Here is a 26,632-nt window from a genome sequence, read left to right as displayed (position 1 = left end):
CATAAATATTGTGACCTGGCACACATGAAGTACTTAGGATGACACAGAACAAATGTTAAGGCAATATTAACTATTATTATTATAATCACAATAGGCTGTAACAATTTGTTTGTGTAACCTCCCTCTCTAGACAATGACAGAGACCCACTTATTTACCAGTTTACCCATCTCTTGCCTGACACACCGTAAGCATCCAGTAACTATTAAATAAACTAATGAATGATGCCCCAATTCAGGAACAAAGTAATTTTCTGAGTCTATCAATACCATACAATATATTCCTTATACAGAAAATTTTTAAGATGAAAAATGAACTGCTCTTCCTACTTCTTGATTTGGTTCAAATTTGGAGGGGAAAAAAGTTCTAGCAAGATAATCTCTAGCTTTTCCCACCTCCCTGAAAGAGAATGATCACTGCCCTATGGGAAACACTATGACACCATATTGGAGATTTTTTTTTAATGTGGTATTTTTTTTTTTAAAAGGGGGAAGAGGAATCCAAAACTTTTTCTGATTTTGAAATGAAGTCAGACGCGTCTGAGTTCACAACTTCACCTTCACCTAGTCCCAAGCCTCACGTAAGGAAACGTGTCGGCTTCCTTAATAAAGTAACACCCTAACACTTCAACCCGGGATAAGGAAGGAGCCCCACGGCGTGAGGAACGTAGGGGCTGTTCCGGCCGGCTGCCCTCCTGACGAGGAGGGTCTCCGTCCACGGGAAGCGCGGAGCATCACGATATTCTCACACCCGGGGCCGGGGGGTTCTGTCAGCCCTGGCTCCCCGGACCCAGCGCTGCAGACGCCCTGCCTTGGGGCAGAAGCGAGCTGCTGAGCACCGACCGACAGCAGAAGAGGTGCAGAGGTGCTCCAGGCGGGAGCGACGAAGTGTGCAGATGCCCGAGGGGGCGAAAGGGAAAGACGGGAAGCAGCGAGAGGGCATATCAGTCAGGAACACCGACCCTTCTCGCTTCTCATCGCTACCTCAAATCTTCTCACCTCAACACGCGCCCCGCTGACACTCTCGTCTTCCCGCTCTCACGGAGGGCCCGTCGAGGCGGCGCGCGGGGCGGGACGGAGCGGCCGCCGCCTCCCCGACTCACCTGCCCTGAGTCACCTCCGCCGACTAGGCCGGGCCGAGGCGCGGCCTCCTGGCGTAGCCTCCCGCGAAACCGCGGGGCTCCGTGCCGCCCGCGAAGCTTCCCGGCTTCCGTAGGCGGACGGTCCGTGGCCCGGATGTTGACAAGCCGCCTGCCCCGGAAACGGTGGCGGGAGGCCCAAGGGGGCGGAGACGGCGCTGCCCGGCTCTCCGGAAGGAGACGTGGCGGCGGTTGGGCCCCCGGCTCCCTCTGCGCTTTGTAGCCCCGCCGCCTCCTCCTCCTCCTCCCCCTCGTCTCCTCTGTGGGCAGAGGAGATTGTGGCGGCGGCGGGAGAAAGCGGCGGCGGAGGATGGAGGAAGGAGGCGGCGGTGCGCGGAGCCTGGTGCCCGGAGGGCCAGTGTTCCTAGTCCTCTGCGGCCTCCTGGAGGCGTCCGGCGGCGGCCGGGCGCTCCCGCCGCTCAGCGATGACATCCCTTTCCGAGTCAACTGGCCCGGCACCGAGTTCTCTCTGGTCAGTACCCTGGCGAACGCCGCTGCCGCCTCCCCTCCTGGCGCTAGGGTGCGGCCCCTCCTCTCGGTGTTCAGTTTTTCGCCCAGGACCTCCCCTGTAGGGTCCTGCCTCCTCCCCGGTCCAAACTTCACTTACTCTGCGTTTACCCATGCAGCAGGTGTTTACCGGGTACCTGGGGTGGATCGCGGACCATGCTAGGCACAGGGGACCCCGCGGTCACCGGCTCTCTGTTTTAAGCCTGTCGCGCCAGACTTGGGCTCCCCACGCTCCCACCCTATGGAAGAAGCTTTCCTAGAAGCGCGTCAGGCGCACACATTCGGCGTCTCCCTTTCGTATCACACACCACCCTGCCCGCACGACGGTACTGCCGCAGGGTCGTGTCATTTTCTCATATTCCTTCTCCTCCTTTTACATACACGCGCTTTCGTTTAGCTCCAGAGGACTCGCTGTCCCTCAGAGTCGCTTCTGAAAAGGCTGTCTGGCCCGTGAGATGTTGACGACATAACAGAATAGCTTTTACAGCTTAGATGTATTGTGGCCGGTATTTGAGTCCCCAGAACGTGAGCTTTTATTATCCGTTTTCCCATGTTAGAGAACTTTCATATCCTCGTGGGAATGAATGAAAATTTGCCGCTCTGTCTTTGGGGGGCAGATTGCTGAAAAGCTTTCCTTTCCACGGGTGGTTACTGCAGGGCAATCCAAGCAGTGAAATTGTTCTTTTGTGAGATTGACCTTATAGTAGTTAATTCACTTATTTCAAACTGAAAGTCTGGAAATGTAAGTTTAGTTTTGTTTTTTAAGGTCTTAATGCAGTTACCTAGAGTCATTCAACTTGGGACGGTCTTTTATTATATCGTTAAATTATTGTTTCTTTGATACCATGATGTCTAAACGGAAGATTTAAGAGGATAACAGATGTCATCATTACCACGGTAGCTCTGTATTTGCAAACGTTAGTTTCTGCTTGTATTTCACACCTGGTTTGTTTCTCTAGTTTTCTATTTTCAGTTCTCATATTCTTGTAGTTTAGTAGTTCTCTAATTTGTTTAGGTGAATGTTTCTCTGGAAAACCAGGGTTATCTTTGCACTGGGCCATGAAATAGTGACAAATTAAAAATACCTATGTAAAGTTTTGTTATAAATCAGATATAACTTCAGCAGGCTTAGGGCGAGAATTAGTCCAACTCTGTTGTTTTCAAAGAGCACATTTGGAATGACCATGGCAGATGTTTAAAGATGATGATCGTTAGAATTTTTTCCTCTTGAACGTGTGGTGTTTTTATATATACATAAATGTAAAATCTGCAAAACCTGGAGCCTGTGTAATGTAGAAACCTGTCAGAGAAGGGAAACGCAAATATTTTCCACAAAAATGAGCGACAAAAAAGAGGTAAGACTGCAGAAACCTAGTGAGAGCCGGAAAAACAAGACAGTCCTGTCAAGTTCCAGCTCTCACAGGTACATATACATACATACATTGATGCATATACGTGTACATATATGTGTGTATATATGTATATATATACACAAGGTGTCACTATATATGTTCTTTTGCATTGCCAAACAATAATTAAAAATGAAGTTTCAAAATAAATTGATAGCCTGACAGAGACTGGAGAAACCCTGAGAGTATGGCCCCCAGACACCCTTTCAGCTCAGTAATGAAGTCACTCCTGAGGTTCACCCTTCAGCCAAAGACTGGGCAGGCCCATAAAACAAAACAAGACTGAAGGGGCACACCAGCACAGGGGCAAGGACTAGAAGGCAGGAGGGAACAGGAAATCTGGTAATGGGGAACCAGGGTTGAGAAGGGAGAGTGTTGACGTGTCATGGGATTGTTAACCAGTGTCATAAAACAATATGTATACTGTTTAATGAGAAACTGGCCTGTTCTGTAAACCTTCACCTAAAGTACGATAATAAAAAGAAAAGAAAAAATAAATAAATTGAAAGATGTGTGAAGGATTGGTGTAGCATGCACTAAGGCGGGGATCTCTTCAGTCAGCAAATGCCAGTGCCAGAAAGAAAACTGAGCAAAAATCTGGCAGTGACCTCTAAAAAGGCAATTTTGGTTCCCAGCTTATAGGATGGTAATTTTTCAGGGTGGCCTATCAGCATACTTTTATTAAAAAATCTCACATTTGTTTTGCTGTGTACACTTTCACCAAAAATGAAGTAGAAGATTACATATATATGCATGCTTATACTGCATATATTTTTATACTGCATATATACATATACGTATGGGTAATATTTTAAACATTTTTAAATGTATGTAATGTTCTTAAATATTCTGTATATAATATCTAAAAATATTTTTAAATATATGTAATTTTAATTTTTAGCTTTAAATGGTTCTATGCTTTAAATTATTATATGTATGTATGTAATATGTATTTTTTATACATATATATGAAATATTTTACTCTACTTTTGGTGAAAGGGTACACAGCAAAACAAATGTGGGGTTTTTTAATTTAAAAATGTGTGCTGGTTTCCTACCCTGAAAAATTACCACCCTATCAGCTGGTAACTTAAATTGCCTTTTTAGAGGTTACCACCAGGTTGTCGCTCAGTTTTCTCTCTGGCACTAGCGTTTGCTGGCTGCAAAGAGATCCTGTCTTCTTGTAAGCTACAACCAACCCGTCACGTATCTATCAATTTATTTTGAAATTTCGTTTTTAATTATTTTTTGGCAACGCAACATAATCTAAGATTTGGGGAAGAATTTCTTTTTTTAAGTTTGAGTTATTTTGAGAAGAATCTGTAGATGTTTTTCTATGAATTTCCACAATGATCTATGGCCCAGAAGTAAAAATAAGCCGCTGAAGTCCTTGTCATTGTTCTTGGTTCTGTTTTTGTTTTTAACTACTTCTATAATTGTAAGGCTTCCCACCCTACTTGATTTAATTGAAACAACTGCCATCCTCACCTGGTGCTGCCATTTTCTTTTTTCTGCCAGTTGGTTGGACATTTATGTATAACTAAGCAGCTGTTTGAACTAGGATAAGGTTCTTGGTCTCTGCAATCTGAAAACGGGAGAGACTGGATTAGAAGATCTGACCATTTTTTCCAGCTTTAAATTCCTCTGTGCTTTAAATTATCTTCCCATTCAGATTAAGCAAAGCAATAATCTTTTAAACTCTTGCTTTCACATTTACTTAGAAAAAGCACTCCTTTCTGTCTACTTGTATCGTTAATATATAGAAAAGCATTCCCACTAAAAAATCTCCCAAACTCTGCACCGGGGAAGAACGATGGCCAGCTCCATTGGCAGCATGTCGTACGCATTCACAAGTTGGGCCACTGTTCGCGTCCTCTCTCGGGACTGTTCTGCCTCTCATCCTCTGACTATCTCAGTCTCTCTAGACCCATGTCGAACATTGGAATTTCTCGCTTGCCAAGGTATATTTAAAATTCTTTAACCTTAAAGTGCCCCACCTCCACTGATTAGTTTAATTCTATTAAAATTTGACTTTATATCAAATCACTAGTAGATATTACCTCTTATGGTGCCCAGCAATGGATATGGGTATCATAGTTGTTCTGGGGATAAACGAGGTAATAAATGCGAAGCACCTCAAACACTCCTGCCATGGAGCTAATGCAGCTAGCACTGACTGCTCTTCTGTTTTATTGTATTGCCTTGGGAACGCGTTGCCCTAAGTTGCATTTGTGTTTAAGGTTTTGTTGGTGCCAAGTAGTGCTGGTTTTATTTATAAGGTTAAGAGTTGTTAAATTGAGAAAAGAATGCTTAATAGGAAGTGGTTCTTTCTTTGCCAGGGATGCGTAAATAGTGCAATGGCAGTGGTTAAGCGCTCAGCTGCTACCCGAAAGGTCAGCAGTTCAAACCCACCAGTGGCTCCACGGGAGAAAAGTCCTGGTAACCTTTCTTCCGCCAAGATTACAGCCTAGGAAATCCTCATGGGGAAATTCTGCTCAGTCATAGGGTCTCTGTGAGTCACCATCAACTCGACGGCACACAAAAACAGCATAAAATTGATGAGAGAGTTATAGGACACGCAATAGTGTGAAAACCTCTGCCTAGTAGTTAGTATCACATTTGCTGTCCAAGCAGTGCTTTCCTTGTAGCAAAATATCAGCCCTATTAATTGAAGGAGCCCTGGTGGCACACTGGTTGAAGTGCATGACTGTTAACCGAAAGATGGGCAGTTCAAAACCCCCAGTGGCTCCACGGGAGAAAGATGTGGCAGTCTGCTTCCGTAAAGATTTACAGCCTCAGAAGCCCCGTGGGGCCGTCCTACTCTGTGCAGCAGGGTAGCTGTGAGTCGGAATCAGCTCCACAGCAAAGGGTTTTATGCACTTACCGTATGCCCACTCTCCAGCTACAACGGCAGACTAGAATAGTTGCCACAGAGGCCATATGGCCCACAGAACCTAAAATATTTACTATCTGGTCCTTTACAGAAAGTTTGCTGGCCCCTGATATATGCTTAATAAATAGTATAGTTTAAAAACTTAAGTCAGCCCAGAGGAGCCATAATAATTGTTCTTTTAAAAGGAATTTATCCATATGTTAGTCAAATGAGAAAAATACCGAATCATATTATGTTCAAGTGCCCCGTCCAGCACAACGAAGAGTAGTAAAGTGCTGTGGCTTCTCACACATAGAAGGTAATTGTCAGTAGCATTAATTTTAAGTATTACTTAGGTGTTAATACTTAGTATTACATAATTACTTAAAACTAAGAAATTCTTAATAGGAGTGATTGTGTATCTATGAATGCTTTTTATTGGTATTTTAACTTCATCCTATTATTACCACTTATTTCTTTATGCTCCAAACTTTATTTTTGTTCCTTTTTTGTCTGTTATATGGTACACCAGGATAAAATTTGTCTTTGATATTAAAAATACGTAAAATCTATTCCTTGCCTCTGGACATACGTTTTAAAAATCCCTCTGTTGAGAGAACCCCTGAGGGAGCAGGAGAGCAGTGGGATGCAGACCCCAAATTCTCGTAAAAAGACCAGACTTAATGGTCTGACTGAGACTAGAAGGACCCCAGTGGTCATGGCTCCCAGACCTTCTGTTGGCCCGGGACAGGAACCATTCCCAAAGCCAACTCTTCAGCAGGGATTGGACTAGACAGTGGGTTGGCGAGGGATGCTGGTGAGGAGTGGGCTTCTTGGATCAGGTGGACACTTGAGACTATGTTGGCATCTCCTCCCTGGAGGGGAGATGAGAGGGTTAGAGGGGGTTAGAAGCTGGCGAAACGGACACAAAAAGAGAGAGTGGAGGGAGGGAGCGGGCTGTCTCATTAGGGGGAGAGCAATTGAGAGTATGTAGCAAGCTGTATATAAGTCTTTATGTGATTTGTAAACTTTCACTTAAAGCACAATAAAAAACTTTTTTTAAAAAATCCCTCTGTTGAAACGATAAATTAGTTTGAAGAACCTTTGTTTTAGCTAGAACTCCCAAGTTCTTCCATGTAGTGTAATTTCACCAAAGTAATGTCTATTTTCTGTTCTGTTTCTAGCCCACAACTGGAGTTTTGTATAAAGAAGATAATTATGTCATCATGACAACTGCACATAAAGAAAAATATAAATGTATACTTCCGCTTGTGACAGGTGGAGATGAGGTGAATCTCGTATGAATGTGTTGATAATTCCTGTTACCAAAGATAACCTGTTTAAAACAGCAACAACTACTTTAAAAATTGAATGACAGGTTTCTCAGTAACCCTGTGTTACCATAAAAATATTGATCACTTTTATTAATCCTGAATTCTTTGATTGATTTTGTAGTTCAACTTGGAAAAATTAGCAATCGGTTATTAATGTTTTGAATAAAAATGTAACTCCAAGCTTGCTTTCTTTCGTAGAAATGAGGCTTTCAAAACGAAATACAATTTTAAATGGTCACGTGAGCTTTTTTATGAAGAATGTCTAAGATATACCTATAGGTAGCTTGTGCTTTCTCACTGCCTTAGCTCATGCCCTTTTCTTCCTCCTGAAATGCCCTAACTGCCTCTTATCCATCCTTCAAGGCCATGACTTCTTTCAAGATGAAACAGGAGAGGCAGCAATGTAAAATGGAAAGGACACCAGCGTAGGAGCCAGGAGGCTGAGGTAGAGGCTATAGTTAGCTGCGGAACCTTGAACGCATTTGAAACTCACTTCCTTCACGCGATACATTTATTAGGCCAATTACATCGTATTTTTGTGATCTATAAAATGGAAATATTAAACTCAGGGCTTTCTTAACGTTTTGTTCAGATTTGAAATCTGTGAAAGAGAGACGTCTGTTTCATTTTGTTTTAAACCTCCTTAAGACACACAAATACACAGGCAGAGAACCACACACATATATAGCATTCAAACCCAAAATGTCAAAATATGTAGAAAACTGAGAATTACCTTAAAATGCTCCAGTATATTCTAGAAAATCCAACTTTTCTGGGCTTTCATAGCTAGATTCTGTTCAGATACAAGCATTTAAAAACTCTGAAATAGGTTTATAAGAGTTGTTCAGGAAATTGATAGTTAAAAACCTTTTTGTGAGAGAAGAAAGAACGAACACTGTTGAAAGATTATCCTCTGGCTCCATGTTTTATATTTCAGTTCTTTTAAAAGACGTTCCATACCACAGGATCTTGTTAAAAGTGTTGGCCTGTTCCTCTCTTATTTCCAAGCATTTGTGATTTGACCAGTGAGGTGGGTGACGTTCTAGAAAAGTTGTGTTAAACTTCAGCTCTCTCTGCAGGAAGAAGAAAAGGACTATAAAGGCCCTAATCCAAGAGAGCTCTTGGAACCACTATTTAAACAAAGCAGTTGTTCCTACCGAGTATGTATTTTGTGTTTACTTAATAACTTAGAAAGTAAATTTACGGTAGCCAGTAGAGCCTTAAAAATAATTCTGCGTTTCTTCTTACTTTATTATGTTGTATCAAATTTTAAGTTAGTTGTAAATCTAAGTTCTTGCTTAATATTTTGCCCATTTGCATCATGTGGCATCTATTGCAAAGTATTTTGGGAAATCAAAATATATAGCAGATATCCATTAATACTGATATGAAATAATTCATTTAGCAAACTGCTTTGAATGTTTTTCAGATGAAAAGACAGTTTATAGAATTTTAATTTAAAAAATGCTAGTTTTTATTTTTTTTTTTTTTTAGCTCTGTAGAAAATGATTCCCAAGCCCGATGGTTGTTACAGACCTCAGGTGTATTCTAGACCCTTCTCATTCACAGAATTCTCACACAGCGCTCAATAGCGAAAACAATGACTATTCACGTTTTTCTAAAGCACAATAAATAACATTTAATGAAAACTTACTCTAAATCTTAGAAGAAATCCACTCAGCTACTTAGAACAGTAAAAAGTAATTCCATTATGTATGTAACTTTGTGACTTTCAAGTATTTAAGTACATTACTCTTTCTTAGATTGAATCGTATTGGACTTACGAAGTATGTCATGGAAAACACATTCGGCAATACCATGAAGAAAAGGAAACCGGTCAGGTATGTTTTTCTTCAAAATTTCAAGTGTGAAACATTATAAAATGAGAACTTTAATAATGATATTGATAGTTTTTAAGTTGAATTCTTAAAAAATGTATTTGCAAAATATTTACTATATTTTTATTTTATTTTTAAATATAGAAAGTAAATATTCACGAGTACTACCTTGGAAATATGTTGGCTAAGAATCTTCTCTCTGAAAAAGGTTTGTTTCTACACAGTGATTTGATAGTAATACAGGAATTTGCTTTAAAGTACATGTTCAAATTGGAATTTAAGAGTTTTTCTTGGAGACTATGAATTTAAAAACACTAAAATAAATTTCGGAACAGCCTAATAGAAAATTTTTTCAAAGAAGTCTTTTTTTCCGTTATTTTCTGCTTTGATAATCATTGCTTTTTTTCTACTTACTGGTTTACATTTTTTTAATCTGGTAGGATATACCTGTTAGAGTTATATTTAGTCAGTGTTCGTCTTTTTCTTGGTTTAAGCAAGATTTTATTTATGGAAATAGACAGATGTATCCCCCAAGTAGTGAAATGTCTAAATAATGTATATTATTATTAATGTTTTTATTAATCTATTTTTATATTATTCATATTGGTCAACTAATTTAGGATTAAACTTTGAAATAAAAATACTTCAAAAGAAAACTATTTTGGCCAGGATTTGTTGCCTCAGATAGAGTATTTCCTAAGTGAAGATGTAAAGATTAAACATGACTGGCCCTTCAAACAAAAACATATCAAGGAAACTGGCTTAAAGCAATGACGTAAAAATTGTGTACGCGTTAGATCTTCTTTAGAAACAAGTTTAAGTTTACAAAGTTGATTGAAAACGTGGTCATTGGTATCTTATCTACATGTTACTGCTCATTCTTTACACTTCCTTCTCTTGTGTTATTCCATAGAACAAGAAGCAGAGGAAAAAGAAAAAGCAAAAGAGGCAAGTAACAAATGCTGATTTTCCACTCTTAACGTTTATTAGTAGCAAAGGCATACATTTATAACTTAGTAATTGACAGAACGTAGCCATGTGTTCTCTGTCAAATACTTTGAAAGATCAGGCCAAAGAAAATTTGTAATATTTTAGGTTTGTCTAAGAAAAATTACAATGTAATCCTTCCATTTATTTTTAAGATCATTAAAAAAAAAATTCCACAAAAGATATATCTGGAAAGCTCAGTAATAGTGTTATATCACTCTGTGCTTACCAGTGGTTCTCTCTGCTTAAACTTGGAAACAGTTGTAGTAAGAACCTTTTGTACTTTCTCTGTTGATAAGTCCCCCATCTCCTGTGGGTAAAACGGATAAACTGTGTATACTTAACAAGTTATCAGACTGCAAGCATCTTAAAAGCAGGGATTGTCTTTATCTCTTTACCCTGAAGTGCAAAGCAGGGTGCCAGACATACTGTAGGCATTTCATAAATGTTTACTGAATGAATAGGTGAAGATGACTTAAAGATAGGATTGCTTAAAAATAGAATGTTTCTCAGTTTGCCTAATCACAATTTTTGCATGCCCATGTAGTTTAAGGAATGCTTTAGAATTCCATAAGAGTTCCCAAGAATTTCCCTAAGTGGTGCAAAGAGTTAAGCACTCCACTAGTAGCTGACAGGTTGGTGGTTCAAATCTACCCAGAGGTGCCTCAGAAGACAGGCCTCGCGATCTGCTTCGGAAAGGTCATAGCCTTGAAACCCCGTTCAGCAGTTCTGTTCAGCACACATTGGGTCACCACGAGTCCTAATCGACTCAGAGGCAACTAACAACGAGAATTTCCATAGAGTTTAAATAACTTATTGAGAGGATGTTTCTGTAGATGGTTTAACATCACAATGATGCTTTTATTAGAAGTAAAGTGAGATGGCAGAAGGCCTTTAAAACTAGGCTGCCTGTAACTAAAAAGGTGGCTCTGGGGGTGGGGGGGGGGGGTTGGTAAGCTAAGCAAGGACACAATAGCATTGGTATCTTAAAAGATTTTAATTTTACAGACCACCTTTGAGATAAAATATTTATTTATGGGGACTCTGGAGGATAGGAGGATAGAATTCAAAGCGTGAAATGATAAAGGAAGAGAAGAGTAAGGGAAGAAATTAACATTTATTGAGCCGCAGATTTTAAGCCAGGCACTGTGCCAGGCATGTAACAAAAGGTAATGCCTGATTCTCGGAATACCCTTAAGTGCATATGTTACTCTACTTTTACTGATGGCAAAACCTGAAATGTGGTCAAAGACTAAAGCTAGTAAATGTCAGAGCTTGGATTTGAACCCAGGATTCTCTGATTCTGGACGCTAGTATGAGCATAGCCTACAAGGAAATCTCAAAATATTTTTTCCTGGAAAGGTTTATTTATTGCCTGCTTTGGACATAGTGCCAGCAGGGTACCAAAGCGATAGAAGAAGAGATTCCTGCCTCCAAAGAGCTTGCCTGGAGTACTATTAACAACATCGTTAAAATCCTTTATGTCAACTTCTTCTTGTGTTTATGTAGGTAAAAGTATGGACCTAACTCCTTAATAATCCTTATCTTCTGAGGTTATGTCCTTTGTTCCCCCACTCCATGAAAACCTCTTACTTTGTCCTTTGCTGGTCTTGACTAGATTTATACAGGAGTTGGTGTGCTGGGAAGTATGTGCTGTTAATACAGAAGAAGCAGGTTTAAGAATCAGTGCCGTAACGATTCATGTTTGACTATCTAGCCCCACGTTTTCACAAATCAGACTTCAAACCTCTAGAATCTAAACTCACACAGCCATTCACTGAGAGTTGAGTGAAGAAAGCTCTCACCAATCCGGTGGAGTGCGTTTTTCTATCTTATCTTAGTCCTTCTTTAGAACTGTTGAAAATAATTATTTTAGCCCTTTATATTCGTGTACGTATACTTGCCGTCTGAGTTTTAGCACTGCGTAATCGTTTTCCTTTTTGCTGTATTAAACCAGCTCTGAAAATATGTATTGGCTCAAATGAGAACTTATGAATAAAAAACGGGAGAGCTTATAGAACATACAGAAATGTTACCTTCCAGTTTATACATTAAAATGTAGTTTTCTTGCCTTTCAGAATAAGTTGCTTCTCCCATCCTCACCCCCAGCTCCTCTTCTAATGAAAAGCCTGTCTTATACTCTTTTTTTTAAGATTCCCACTAAAAATATCGAAGGTCAGATGACACCTTACTATCCTGTGGGAATGGGAAACGGTACACCTTGTAGTTTGAAACAGAACCGGCCCAGATCAAGTACCGTGATGTACATATGTCATCCTGAGTCTAAGCACGAGATTCTTTCCGTAGCTGAAGTTACAACTTGTGAATATGAAGTTGTCATTTTGACACCACTCTTGTGCAGTCATCCTAAATATAGGTAGGATGTGGATTTCATATTTTCAACAGAAAACCCACCCATGCTTGGAAGGGCCGTGCGCTCAGCTCTAACCCTGGTTCTTGCTGCACAGGTTCCGAGCGTCTGCTGTGAATGACATATTTTGCCAGTCCCTGCCGGGGTCACCGTTTAAGCCCCTCACCCTGAGACAGCTGGAACAGCAGGAAGAAATACTAAGGGTGCCTTTTAGAAGACATAAAGAGGTAGGAGAATTATCTAGTGATATTAGCGCTTAGTTTTCCAAAGTTTGGAGCCTATTTCAATATTTAAATGATTTCTGTAGTGTAGTAATAGTAATTTATTTTCTTGATTCAAAATCTTAAGTCCAATTCTTTTATTTGTTCCCTTATTTTAGCACATTTCGGAAACTGCTTTAGCATTCTCTTTCACTGCATATTTTTAATAATATTCTAAAATTTGATATCCTATTCTCTGTAGTTAAATTTTTGGCTTAACTGGACTTCCCAGCTAAGCCTCTTGAAAGAATAGTTTACAACTCATCTCCACCTTCTAACACTTCATTTATTCTTCAACTCGCTATTTGTCATCAAATTGTCATTCCTCTGAATCTGTTCTCATAAGGTCCGTGGTAGTCTTTTGGTTCTAGATTTGCTGGACACATGCCTGCTTGATCTTAGCCAACGTTCATGAATATTCAAAGCTTGAACTTTTCCTCTTCCCTTGACTTCCGGATCACTGCTGTGTCCAGTTCTTTTCTACCTGTGTACTTGTTCTTTCCCTACTTCCTGCCCCTTTAATTGTTGACGTTCCCCATGGCTCTATTCGTAGCTCTTTTTCCTTCTTACTCTGGGCAGGCTCCCAGGTGAGCTCAGCCAGGCGAGCTCAGCCGGTTCTCTCCACTTGCATTATATGCCTGTGAATCCCAGATAACACCTGCAAGGCTCCTGAACTCAAGGCACAGTCGTGATAATTAACCTGTATTGAGTCCTAACAACTGTGATCTAATTCTCACAGCCACCTGTGAAGTAGATACTATTATTATCCTCCTTAGTGGATGAGGAAATTGAGGTTCAGAAAGGGGGCCGTTGATTAGAGTCCCAGCAGTCTAGTTCTAAAGCCTGTTGGCTTAACCACTTACCTCTGCTGCTTTTCCCTTTTAGCCACAGTGTCTTCCCCTTTCATCACTGGACATGTCCATATATAATTTCAGTAATCTCAGGCTGATCGTTTCTTCTTTCATACCGCCCCTTTTCTTGTCTTCCCCATTGTTTTTAAAGCCGTATGCTCTACCTAGTCACCTGTACCAGAAATCCGAGTCATTTTTCTTACCTATCTCTTCATTTATTTCTAACTCCAGTCATTCACTGAGAGCCATCAGTGTTACCTTCTAAATGCTTTTCAAATCCGTCCTGCTGTGAGTTCAGGCCTTTGTTATTTCCTAGGACCAGAAACTGCTCCCCTTATCCATTCCCTTTCTAACCCTTCCTGCACAGCCGATAAAATGCTATCTCTAAAATGAACACTTGGTTATGTATATAATCCTCTGGCGGTTCCCACAGTCTGCATCTCAGGACATAACGGTTGCTCGTGGAATCAAGCCCCTTTGTGATCTGACTCCAGCCTCCTCTCCACGCTGCTCACCCGTTACCTTCTGCCTCAGCTGTTGGAACAGCCTTTAGTTTCCTCCTCTCCTGTTGCCAGCGTCCCCTGCCTCCCCTTCGCCAGGCGAACCTCTGCTTAGACCTGAAGACTTGATCGCAGTGTTGCTTCCTTTGGAAATGAGCCAGGACTCCAGTGGGTTACCCCAGGAAGAGAGAAATCTTTACTCTTCCGTGGGCTTATATTTTATTCAGTCCTCAATTGTAGTACTTACATGGCTAAAATTGGGAGTTTTACCTAGCCCTTTCACACTAAAGTGGAGGGCAGAAGAAACTGCTTTCTTCACGTTGGTGTTTCTACCTCCTTGCATGACGCCTGGCACGCAGTGGGTGCTTCTCAGCCGCCACCTTGCATGACGCCTGGCACGCAGTGGGTACTTCACAGCCACCTCCCTGCATGACGCCTGGCACGCAGTGGGTACTTCACAGCCACCTCCCTGCATGACGCCTGGCACGCAGTGGGTACTTCACAGCCACCTCCTTGCATGACGCCTGGCACGCAGTGGGTTCTTCACAGCCACTTCCCTGCATGATGCCTGGCATGCAGTGGGTACTTCACAGCCACCTCCTTGCATGACTCCTGGCACACAGTGGGTACTTCACAGCCACCTCCCTGCATGACGCCTGGCACACAGTGGGTACTTCACAGCCACTTCCTTGCATGATGCCTGGCACACAGTGGGTACTTCACAGCCACCTCCCTGCATGACATCTGGCACGCAGTGGGTCCTTCACAGTGGTTGTCGAGTTAACTAATAGCTGCGAGGCCTGTTCTTCCTCCTGCTCCTCTTGAGAACTGTTCGCAAAGGTGTCATCAGACTCTGTGGGTACTGTGACGACAGTATCATCCTAATAGGAGAGATACCGATCTAAACTTTAATCTGCGGTGTGGTTTGGAGTGTTGTATTGAAAGACTGGAGATAGAATTCTCTTCCGGTTTGCTCCTTGGTAGGGATTTAAATACCGGCAGGTGCGTAAAAGTAGCTCAATCAGAGTGTTTCACAAATCCCAACTGCTCATTACTTTTCAAGGAAGAAGTGCCAGTTAACTTTTCTTTAATACGTTTGATCTGCCAGTTGAGAAAAATAGATTTGGGGGATAAAGGAAAAGAAACTACAGATGACAACGCTTGTAGACCTTCGGGGCACTTCGAGAACGCTCCATGTGAGAATCTTAGGTGATGCCGTCAGGTGCACGGTTACTTAAAACTGATCCTTTTTATTTTGGGATCATTGTTTTTCAAAAGCTAGTTTATTGTGTGTCATTTTTCTTTTAAAACTTGGTATTGGGCATGTGGTTTGCCTTTTAAGTTTGGGCCAAGCTTTTCCTTAAAGTGTTTTTTTAAAACACAAAATGACAGATTTGGCTATCAGAATTTGGTTTGATGTTCTGCCTGTGTGATTATATGTTACATTAATTGGGAGATGACTGCACTGTAAGGAGTCCATTTTATGAATTTACAAACCATGCTACAAAAATTGCTGTCATCCGGCTCTTATTAGAATCATTGTCCTTGAAAATAAAAGTGAATGTTCTGTCCAAGAGAAGCCTTAAGAAGAAACGGTTGTGATTGTCTTCATCCTGTCGTTCACCTTATCTCGGCTACAGTCTGACTCTGCGGCCTGGTCATTTTTCTTCATCACTTAACATCATTCACGTGTACTCTGTTACTAGTTTGTTAGACCCTGGCTCCTTGGGAGCAGTGGCTGTGCTGCTTCCTGTGTAACACTTAGCCCTTAAAATACTGCCCGGAACGTAGTAAACGCTGAATATAGAATAAGTTAGACCCTAAAGTTTGAGATCTTTCAAAAAGTAGGAAACCATCTTGGCAGTCCTTGTTCTCCCTGGTTTTGAGGGAGCGAGGATAAGGTCATTGGTTTCTGGGGTAACCATCAGTGACACCTACCAGCTGAAGTAGGAGCAGTTGGTCAGCGGCAACTATAGCAGGTAAAAAGGGAGGCATAATATCCAATATACATTTATTGGGAACCCTTTCCTTATACAGTTTTCTTTAATTATTCAGCTATAGTTGTTACACTCGCTTTTTCAGCTCTTGCCTAGATTCGTCCTCTCTCACTGTCAGTGCCCAGTTGCTCCCAAGATTCTAACTCATTAACTCTTCCATAACCTCTTCTCTCCGCCTCAGCTCTGTTGCTCCTCGGCTTTAGGTTCTCTTCGCCTCTGGCCTAGGTTGCTGCAAGAGCCCACCTCCCGTCTGTGCCTGGTCCATCTGTGCCTGGTAGTCCTCCTTCCCTGCTGCTATTAATTACTTCAAAATATGATCACATGACATCCTGGCCCAAAACCTGTAAAATAATACCCACACTTCTTAGCATTATATAGCTTTCCACCATGGTGCCTGCTTCTCTGGTTCATCTTAACATCACACCGCCACACCTTTGCTCTTGCCTCTTCCCCAGCTCTCACACACACGCATGCACACACACACAGGCACACACACACGGACATGCACAGAAATCACAGAGTAGTACTCAGGTATCAGGAACTCACCAAGGGCGTTCTCTGCGTGCAGTCTTCATAGTTCAGCTCTCCGTCAGGGTCTGTTTGAATCACCTCTTCTTCTGTGACTGTTCCCTGCGACCTCCTTAGCTTGTGTCTTCCCTAGTAAACTGCAGGGTCCTCCAGGGCAACAGTCAGGCCCTGTCACATCTGAATAATTAGTAACTAACACTCACTCCCAGCTGGCTCCTGTTCCCCTACTCGTTACGCTTTATCCACAGTGACCACTTTCGCCAAAACCGCATGTGGGGACACAAAGTCTGACAAGGAGCAAAGTACGTAACAAGAATTAAAAAAAAAATACGATGACAAAATATATGAAATGGAAATTATCCCTGTGTGTTCAGGGTGGCCACCGTACCCCTAACTGGTAGATGGAGCTAACATTTGTCTAGAGCTTTCTCGGTAGTATCAAGCATTGCAAAATTCATTTTCTTAAAACACATTAAAAACAAGTGGACAACTTTTATTTTCTAAATTCTCTGTAGTTTAAACATAATAATCATTTAAACCATAACTGGAAAAAAAAAGAGAAACTGTGTGCCGTGGAAGCCCTAAACATATCCATGTTGAATCTTAGGAAGATTTACAATCCGCTAAAGAAGAGAGATTGCCAGCAACCCACAAACCCATTGCTATTGGCTCTCAGCCGCTGCTCACTGTTGGAACCACCCACATATCCAAGCTGACAGATGACCAGCTCATCAAAGAGTTCCTGAGTGGTTCTTACTGCTTTCATGGGGTGAGACCTGAACCTTCGCTTTAAATACATATCTTACAAGTCCTCTTTGTCAGTTATTTCATCAAGGGGCATTTTGTCTGTAGGGAAATGGCGGGATTCTGGAAGCCTCCCACTGGACATTTTCTTTCTGCATCTGGCTGCTAATCTAACGCCCAGCCACTGTGTTCTCTTTGTGATGGCACATGGGTTAAAGCACCCGTCTGCCAACAGAAAGGTCAGCATTTCGAGCCCACCAGCTGCTCAGCAGGAGAACGATGTGGCAGTCTGCTTCCATAAAGATTTACAGCCTTGGAAACCCCCTGGGGCAGTTCTACCCTGTCCTATAGGGTCGCTAGGAGTCTGAATCGGCTCGACCGCTGTGGGTTTGGGTTTGGATGTTCTCTTTACTCATGAGCTAAACTTAATCTTTACTCTGGCAGAAAATATATATAACCAACTCAAGTGTGATGCTGGTTAATTGCTGGAGTGGGCATCAGTGATTGTATATCCTATATTTTGGTTATTTAGCAATCACATTCAAAACTGAAGCTGATGACTACAAAGGTAAAATTTTGCCTCTTACAGCTCCAGTGGGTAATACACTTACAAGTGGAAATTTCATTTTTATTTTTCAAAGACAGTGCAGCAGTATTCTCTCTCTTGTTCTAATCGATCTTATTTCCCAGTAATTTTTAATTTAACTTTCATGCATACTCTTGTGTGTGTATTTCTGTTACTGTCATGTGGCAATATTGTGACAGGTCCCAGTCCCCCTTCTCAGGGCATAACTTGATCTCATGTGTTTTCTGTCCTTTAGGGTGTTGGTTGGTGGAAATATGAATTCTGCTATGGCAAACACGTACATCAGTACCATGAGGTATAAAAGATGGCATTTATATCATCCTACCACTAGATGAATTAAAGTCTCTTAAATCATTTCTGGAAAAAGGAGGGGAAATTGGTGTGACTTCTAATTATAAGATGATTTTAATATGGAAATACTAATCAGAGTGTCTTAAAACTCTGGAAATAGAAAACTTGGTGTTGACGAAGTCAGTCATCTTAAACTTAACGTGTTTATTGATTGCTCAGATCCATTTGTTAGCATGAGCCCAGGGGAATCATAAGTGCCTGTATCTCTAAGCTTTGATCAAGAAATTAATTGTTCTTAGAACTCGTCTTTAAATCAGGAAACTAAACGGTAAGGCAGAACATTTTCACTAGAATTAGTAAAATCGGCAAATAACAGCACATTTCTCAGCTGAAAGAAGAAAGTACTACCTCATCTTCAGTTTCAACTTTTAAGATTATACACATTGACTTGTGTTCTTCCTTTCGTAAATGATTTTGTAAATCAGTAGCATATTCTTCCACACTTGAGCCAAGCTGTTTATATTCTGAGCTTCAAGCCCTGATGGTTTTTCTTAACACTGTTACACTTTGCTTGGTAAGGTAAACTGCTGAACATTGAAGACAAGCTTTAATTAATAAATACTGACCTGGCTGCTTTAAAAAGTTCTTTTTGTTCCTTAAAAGAAATAGGGAGTATAATACAGAAAAAGAATAAATGAAGTACCACCTCATTTCTGCCCAGAAAATACCCAATACCTTTTTTCTTTTTTAATTAAAGGCATATACACCAGACATTAAAAATGAAAAGTAAAATTCTCCTCTGCCATCCTTCCACGTCCCAGAAGTAACTGCTGTTAACATTTTCTTAGTTAACCCTGGACAAGAAAGAAGCGCATACACGTAAATGTGGGTATAACTTCTTGTTTATGCAGGAGAGATCATACTGAACAAATGACCCCACCCTTGTTCTTTTCACTCAGTGTCGTGGAGACTTTTCCAGCAGCCAATCTCATTCTTTTCAGTAGAGACAGAGTACTGTCATTACCCGTGTGTGTTTAACAGACCTCCACTGACAGACTTTTAAGTTGTTTTCCGGTTTCGGTATTATTTTAGGCAGTATTTTAGGGAGCACTTTTAAATAGTTCTGTTGCTGTACTGTGTGTGTGTGTTAAAAGTTTATGTAACAACACATTTGCCTATTCAACAGTTTTTATGTGTACAGTTCAGTGGCGTTGATTATGCTGATCACATGCAGTCATTGCATTGCAGTCACTTTGGCAAGTGTGTTCATAGGACACATTGCTGGCGATGTAGTTGCAAGGTCAGAGTATGTGCATACTGGACAAGTGCCTCCCAGAGCACTGGACCCGTTTACACACCCGTGAGCAATAGCTGTCTCCCATACACTTGCCAACAGTAGATTTTATCAGACTTATTTTGGCCAAGGTCATGTAACCCAGAACTTCCTCAGGGACTGTGCTAAGTGCTTTGAGACAGAAGAGTAGTAATCGTTTACAAATACAGTGCTCTCTGTGTGCTCACGGTTCTAAGTGTTTTACACATATTAACTCATGTAATCCTCCTAACAGCCTAAGAGGGAGGTATCGTCATTCCGAGGTGAAGAGACAAAGAGGCAATAACTTGCCTGAAATCATATAGGTGGTAACTGGTGAGACTGGAATTCAGACCCAGGCAGCCTTGCTCTGTAATCTAGCCGCTTAAACACGTCACTCTGCTGTTCTAAGTAACCCCTGTCTGTCTAGGAGCTGACAGTCTAGTTGCTGAACTAAAAGGAGCCCTGGTGGTGCAGTAGTTAAGCACTCGGCTGCTAACCAAAAGGTCGGCAGTTCCACTGACGGCTTTGTGGGAGGAAGATGTGGCAGTCTGCTTCTATGTAGATTAAAAACCAAAAACCCCTTGCCAGAGTCAATTCTGACTCACAGAGACCTTATAGATTACAGCCTTGGAAACCCTGTGGGGCAATTCTACTCTGTCGCATAGGGTCGCCATGAGTCAGAATTGACTGGACAGCACACAACAACAACGTGTCCTCCACTAGGCAGTGAGCTCCACTAGGCAGTGAGCTCCATGAGGGCAGTGGCCATACCACTTTTGTTGTTGCTATAAGCGTTTTAATTCTACTAATCAGGTGTATGTTAGTGCCAGCATGGTGCCCAGAATAAAATATAAGGAAAGGAGGAAGAAACGAAGGAGTCTTAAAAAGTAATAAAGTAATGCTGTATTCGAAGAGTTCAGTATGAGCTGGAGTTCATAAGAAATAGGCAGAATGGGGAAGACAGGCTTGATACAAAATTAAACACAGTGTCCATCGAGTAGTGTGAAGGCTGACATAACTGGAAGGTTTGTGTTTAAGCAGTAAAAGCAGGATGAAGATAGGCTCAGTCTGGCTGCAGGTTAAGAGGTAGCGGCTAAAAGATCTCATCAAGAATCGCAGTAGTATATGGTTGTATTATCTAGGTAGGAGAGTTGAAACTCTTAGTTGAGAAGTGAGGGGCTGGCAGTGGACATGTTGAGGAAGAGTTGGAAACCAAGACATCTGTCTCCAGGAAAAGAATTGATGGGACTGATAGATGGAGGAGAGGAAGGAGAGAGAGTGGAAAATAACTCTGCACCTGGAGCTAGCATGGCTAGAAAAGTGGATACGCCAGTCATAGAAACGAGAAATAAAGGTAACGAACTGAAATTTCTAGTCATTGAGTTTGGCTAACGTCGTTCTATCTAAACGTTGACATACCCAGTGTGCAGAGGAAGATAGGGACTAGAGCTTATAGGAAGGTCAGGTCACCAGCAGAAATGTCTACTTGATGCTTTGAAACATGCATTATCACAAATATTTCTTCGTGTATTAGGACAAGGATAGTGGGAAAACCTCTGTGGTTGTGGGCACATGGAACCAAGAAGAGCATATTGAATGGGCCAAGAAGAACACTGCCAGAGCCTATCATCTGCAAGACGATGGTACCCAGACAGTCAGGTAAAGACGAATTCCTTCTGCCTTTGGATCTGATGAGCAGACTAAAAGCTCAGAACATTGAAAAACATAAAAATCTAAACACAAGAAGTAGTATCTCTGACCCAGCTTTTTTCAGGGGACATCTTCTAGGTTAGCTTTCTTTTCTTGGGGAAGCAGCACTGCGTAATAGTTAAGAGCACAGTCTCTGGACTCAGACTCCCTGGAGTCAAACGCTGGCTCTTACTCCCGGCGGCAAGTTACGTAATCTTTTCTCAGCCTCACTTTTCTCGTCCAGTAGTATCCGTTTCACAGGGTCGTCGTGCCCGCTAATAGCACGCAGTCAACGTTGGCTGCTGCCTTTAACGGTGGTGGCACGGGAGTGCTGATGTTAGCACTAAGGCACAGTTCCAGGTCTGAGGCTCTTAGACAGCGTTGGCCTCCTTCATGTGTGATCTTAACCTCTTTAAAGTATTTAATTCGATTTCAATATACTCTCAAATCCAAATCCACTGCCGTCAAGTCAGTTTGGACTCATAGCGACGCCATAGGGTTTCCAAGGCTGTGAATCTCTGCGGGAGCAGACTGCCACATAGCTCTCATGCAGAGCCACTGGTGGTTTCGAACCGCCGACCTTTTGGTTAGCAGTTTGTCACTTTAACCACTGCACCACCAGGCTCCATTTCCGTATACTGTAACATTTCCTCTTTTTTTAACCTTTGTGAAGTAGCGGTTGGAAATATTTGAACATTGCAGTGGCTTTTGGGAAAACAGCCTCACATTTCTTTTGAGCTATATAGATATATTTTCTTATAGTTACTTTTCTTAAGTAAATTAACCTCATTTCCCAAGGATAACGGAGCTTTAGCTTGTCCTGCCCAGTGAATTCTCGGTTGTTCCCTTTGTCCTTCTTAGAACAGACAGTATTGAGAGACTGATTTCAGGATATGCTCTTTTCCTGCTAACTGGAATCAAAGTTAGCAAAATTAGAGGTGGACATTTAAGTATTAGAACATACTAAACAAATTGGCTTTTTGTTTTTTTAATGCTTGTATTTATTTCATGTGAAAATAGCTTACGGTGTCATGTGCAATGCATATTGAAGCACAGGTATTGTGAAACTAGCGAAATTATTGCTTTCCTTGGGCTCCTACTGACGTGGAATTCATAACATGGCCTAAGCTGTACCTTTTATACCACCAGTATGGCAGCATTTTAAGGGGAGTAGCTGGGTGGAGGGTGGGAAGAAAGGGAAACGTTGTGTCACAGAATAAACAGTACGCAGGAGCTGGGCAATGGTTCACTTTAAAGAACGACTTTTTTAGAGCACTCTGGCCATAGCTCTGTGTATACAAATAAGTAATACGCAATTTGGAGATCATCATTGTTAAACTAGTAGAAGTTACCTCTTTATATTCTCTCTTTAAAATCTAAAAGTCTTTCTCTGTCCCTTAGCCCTAAAAATATGTATTTTCAAAGAATATTTTACTAATGCAAAACTAATCTCTCTGACCTCCTTCTCACCCCTCCCATTACAGTACTCTGAATCCGCGAGGTTTAGTTTAATAAAGCGTGTGTGTCTCTCTGATTCAGGATGGTGTCACATTTTTATGGGAATGGAGATATTTGTGATGTAACTGACAAACCAAGACAGGTGACTGTAAAACTGAAGTAAGTTGGACCGCCAAATCGCTCTTCGTGCCTTTCTCTTTATCAGCTTTCTGTGGACAGAAGTTTTACATAAATATAAAATGTAATTATGAACTATTAATTACTGTTAAATTATACAGGGTTCACTTGTATGGGATTTTAATTTTTATAGCATAAGAAAACGCTGTTAAAAATAATCTTAGGTTGTCTGATTTGGGCAGTGCCCTAAAGTGCTCTGTGTTTTAGGTGTAAAGAGTCGGAGTCTCCTCACGCTGTTACCGTATATATGCTAGAGCCCCATTCCTGTCAGTATATTCTCGGGGTAAGTAAAAAAGGGATTAAGTCGGCTGTTTCGGGGCCATGTTTTAATTTTTCCATTAAGTTTAGAAAGGATCTTCAGAAGTCTCTCAGACTTAATCTAGCCCATATGACCCAGCAGTTTCGCTCCCACGTGTGTACCCAAAAGATGTGAACGCAAGGACTCAAACCAGATGCTTGTACACCAGTGTTCAGTGCAATACTATTCACAATAGCAGAGGTGGAAACAACACGAGTGTCCACCAACAAATGAATGGAGTGTTATCATAAAAAGAAGTGTAGTTCTTACACGTGCTACGACATGGACGAACCTTGAAGATATTATACTGATTGAAGTAAGTCAGACACAAAAAGACAAAGACTGTGTGATCCCGCTTACAGGAGATACCTAGAATAGGCAAATGTTTGTTAATGGTTACCAGGAGCTTGGGGGAGGAGGGAAGTGGGGAGTTACTACTTAAGGTCCTATCCATTTGGTGTGATGAGAAGCTTATGTAAATAGATGGGGTGATGGTTGTACAACATGGAGTGAATGGAATTAATGTCACTGAATTGTGCACTCAGAATGGTTACGTTGGCAAACATTTTGTTACATACGTTTTACCACAAAACTAAAATAGTCACAGGCACATTTAACAAGTTAGTGATGGCTAACAAAATATCCTATTATGGAAAAATAGGTTTCTGACACCATTAAAGCTGATGAATAAGGTGTTCAGCATACATACCCCTCTGCCAGCTGCGCCATGGGCACGTAAGGTACAGGCACCTTTCTCTAAAACTAAAGTCAGGAAGGAATTGTCTTAATTAACTCTTCAAGCTGAAAGAGGGAAGCCCATTTTTCTTAAGTGAAAATCTAGTGCCGAGGTCGTGAAGAATATAAGTACTCCGGATAAGTTAAAGTGAAAACACTTTGCTTAAAATACATGCCACCTCATACCGTCCCGCGAAGGCTGTAATAGGTTATGAAGACTCTCAGTCCGCGGTCGTCAGGCACAGCTAAGTTGATGGTACCTCCTTTTCCCCCTTTGTCCTGGGTTAAGAACCTAAACACTGGAGCTATCCTTCTAAGACCTCTTCGGGATGTTAAGTAGCAGAGAGTGTGGTTCCAAACTGCCTGGCGAATCCTGGCCTAGTCCTTACTAAAGCTGGAACTTCGGGCAAGCTTTTAACCTCTCTGTGCCTCAGATTCTTCACCTGTAAAATGAGAATTAAAGAAGTACCTGCCTCATAAGTATGTGGGGAAGATTAAAGAAGGTAATACATGAAAAAGTGCTCACAGCCATGTAAACTCTCAGTGAATATTAATCACAATTATTCCAGAGCCATTAAAAAGCCTGCTGTAATGTAATTCTGTTTAAACCCCTTTTCTACTATTAAGGAAATATTAGTAATAAATTACAGTGCAGTATTTTCTGCCAGAGTAAACTGGAAAATGGGCCGTCATCCAGGAAGTTAAGTTGTTCTTTGCGTTTTAATCCAATTGCACAGCCAATTCTTTTGCCATTATTCACTCTCATTTTTGTTGTGTAAGGTCTAGCTGTGTATGCCTTTCTTTTTCCTATCCTTTCCCCGTTTTCTCTCTCGCCCCTTAGAGATAAAAAATACCCTCTCCACCTATCTGATATTTTATATAGATGACAGTTATTTTTCAGAAGTCTCAGTTTGTAGATCAATTATCCAAAACAAAGACCTGTGTACATTCTGCAGGTGTATACCCATGTATTCATTCGGCAGAACGAGACTGAAGGAAGTACCTGTCCTGTCAACTCTTTAATGGTTTCGTTGTGGCTGTTGTTGTTCTTTAGGTTGAATCTCCAGTGATCTGCAAAATCTTAGATACAGCAGATGAAAATGGACTTCTCTTTCTCCCCAGCTAAGGGGGAATAAAGTCGGAGGAGAGAAAAGACCGCCGGAAGCCATGACGATTTCTTTCTTTTGTGACCATGTGTCTCATTAGAGTTCTCAACCATTGGACCTCCTCTAAAGGATTGTACAAAAGGACTCTCAACCACTTTGTGAATATCTGTGTGTATATAAGAGCTTCTTGATAAACTTCTAAGGCAGACGCTTGTCTCACTCCTTTCAGTTGTGTTGTGTCTGATGAAATGACCATGTGTGTTTTTTTCTTTGCTTGGATAATGGGATTCCTAAATAAATCTTGTCCAAGCGATTCAGAGTCCAGCCTAATCAAATGGAATCATCGTTGTACCTGTAGAAATTTTTAAATAACAGGCTTCTTATGTAAATTACAATATCTGTAACTGGTCAATGAAGTAAAGATGAGAAAAGATAGAGCTGAATGAGAGGTTGTTTAAATGAGAGCCCATGTAAAACACGTAAACTTTAGTAGTGGTTAAGTGCTATGGCTGCTAACCAAGAGATCGGCAGTTCACATCCACCAGGCGCTCCTTGGCAACTCTAGTGGGCAGTTCTGCTCTGTCCTATAGGGTCGCTATGAGTCAGAATTGACTCGACAGCAGTGGGTTTGGTTTTTTGGTCTAGTAGTGGTTAACTGCTACAGCTGCTAACTGAGAGATAAGCAGTTCGAATCCGCCAGGCGCTCCTTAGAAACTCTACGGGGCAGCTCTGCTGTATCCTGTAGGGTCGCTATGAGTCATAATCGACTCGATGGCAACAGGTTAGTGCCTGAAATCCTTTCAGCAAAGTTTATTCAGCACCAGCCTCCCAGGCATTAAACTAGACACTGGGCCTACAGGAGACCCTAACACGTAGGTTTTCTTCCGTGCTTCACCTCTGCTAATCTCAAATTCTTGTTTGTAATAGGCTGCTTCTTTCTCAGGCATTTATCAGTTCTTTCTCCCTGGCATTTGTGTTTTCCTGCAGTATGTACCTGTGTTCATGAGCCAGAACTGACTCAACGGCAACGGGTTTGGGGTTTTTTGGTTTTTTTTTGGTTTTGTACCTGCTGTAGACAGTCGGTATCTTCTGTTTGACTTAGAATGTTTGCTCTAACAAAGCACACTGTACTGGCTGTATGTTGTACTCACCCACTGTGTGCCACAGATTTTAGTTCCAGATGGTTTTTCAGCACAATATATATTTTTTAAGTGAATAAAATGTCCACAAGCAGCCTTGTTTTGTAGTCAGTGGCAGAATATTCAGTGTCTTCATTATCTTGCTCATACCTTTTGGACGTTCACATCTGAACAGAGACAGACAGGTGGCCATAAGATAGTTTACTCTTCCTCCTTTTCAGTAGTTCTGGCCACAGATATTTTAGTTGAAGGAAAGGTTAACACAGTCGACTATTTGACATTTGTAGATTTTAGAAGCTTCAGGTTTAGAAAGAGAATGTGCTTTGAATTCAAACCTAGGTTCAAATCCTCTTTAACTTACTGGCTGGACAGATGAGTTAACCTCCTTGAGCCTCACCTTCTCGTTTGTAAAATAGAATGCTTACTTCCCAAGGTGGCTGTATCAGTGTAATAATTACCGTGTGTGGAAAGCCTGGCCCAGTACTTGGCCCTGATTCCCAATAA

General features: G+C 41.4%; 2 protein-coding genes across 3 annotated transcripts in view; one reads left to right on the top strand and one right to left on the bottom strand.

The window, feature by feature from the left end:
• The window catches only part of ASB3 (ankyrin repeat and SOCS box containing 3), a 112,413-nt gene extending 111,123 nt beyond the window's left edge, over positions 1–1,290 (bottom strand). The window contains exon 1 of one of the 2 annotated variants that reach the window (XM_049870529.1): positions 997–1,290. The gene's annotated coding sequence lies outside the window, so the exon portion shown is untranslated. The remainder of the gene's footprint in view (positions 1–996) is intronic. The other variant, XM_049870528.1, reaches the window with a different exon arrangement.
• ERLEC1 (endoplasmic reticulum lectin 1) lies at positions 1,268–25,424 on the top strand. The gene is made up of 14 exons (XM_049870530.1): positions 1,268–1,608; positions 7,109–7,213; positions 8,338–8,418; positions 9,022–9,099; positions 9,241–9,304; positions 10,010–10,044; positions 12,237–12,460; positions 12,552–12,681; positions 17,198–17,359; positions 18,156–18,215; positions 21,061–21,185; positions 22,755–22,832; positions 23,058–23,133; positions 24,938–25,424. Exons 1-14 carry the CDS (start codon positions 1,447–1,449, stop codon positions 25,007–25,009), a joined length of 1,452 nt encoding a protein of 483 aa, XP_049726487.1. The 5' UTR covers positions 1,268–1,446; the 3' UTR covers positions 25,010–25,424.
• Positions 25,425–26,632: the final 1,208 nt, after the last annotated feature.

This window comes from Elephas maximus, chromosome 26, assembly GCF_024166365.1.
Source record: "Elephas maximus indicus isolate mEleMax1 chromosome 26, mEleMax1 primary haplotype, whole genome shotgun sequence".
NCBI lineage: Eukaryota > Metazoa > Chordata > Mammalia > Proboscidea > Elephantidae > Elephas > Elephas maximus.
Note: the sequence above shows the minus strand (reverse complement) of the source record. Positions and strands in the feature narration are given on the sequence as shown.

Coding starts and splice junctions, on each gene's coding strand:
- ERLEC1 (XM_049870530.1), top strand. CDS start 1,447: ATGGAGGAAGGAGGCGGCGGTGCGCGGAGCCTGGTGCCCGGAGGGCCA. Junction 7,214..8,337: donor TTGTGACAGGTGGAGATGAG/GTGAATCTCGTA, acceptor CTCTCTCTGCAG/GAAGAAGAAAAGGACTATAA. Junction 9,305..10,009: donor GAATCTTCTCTCTGAAAAAG/GTTTGTTTCTAC, acceptor GTTATTCCATAG/AACAAGAAGCAGAGGAAAAA.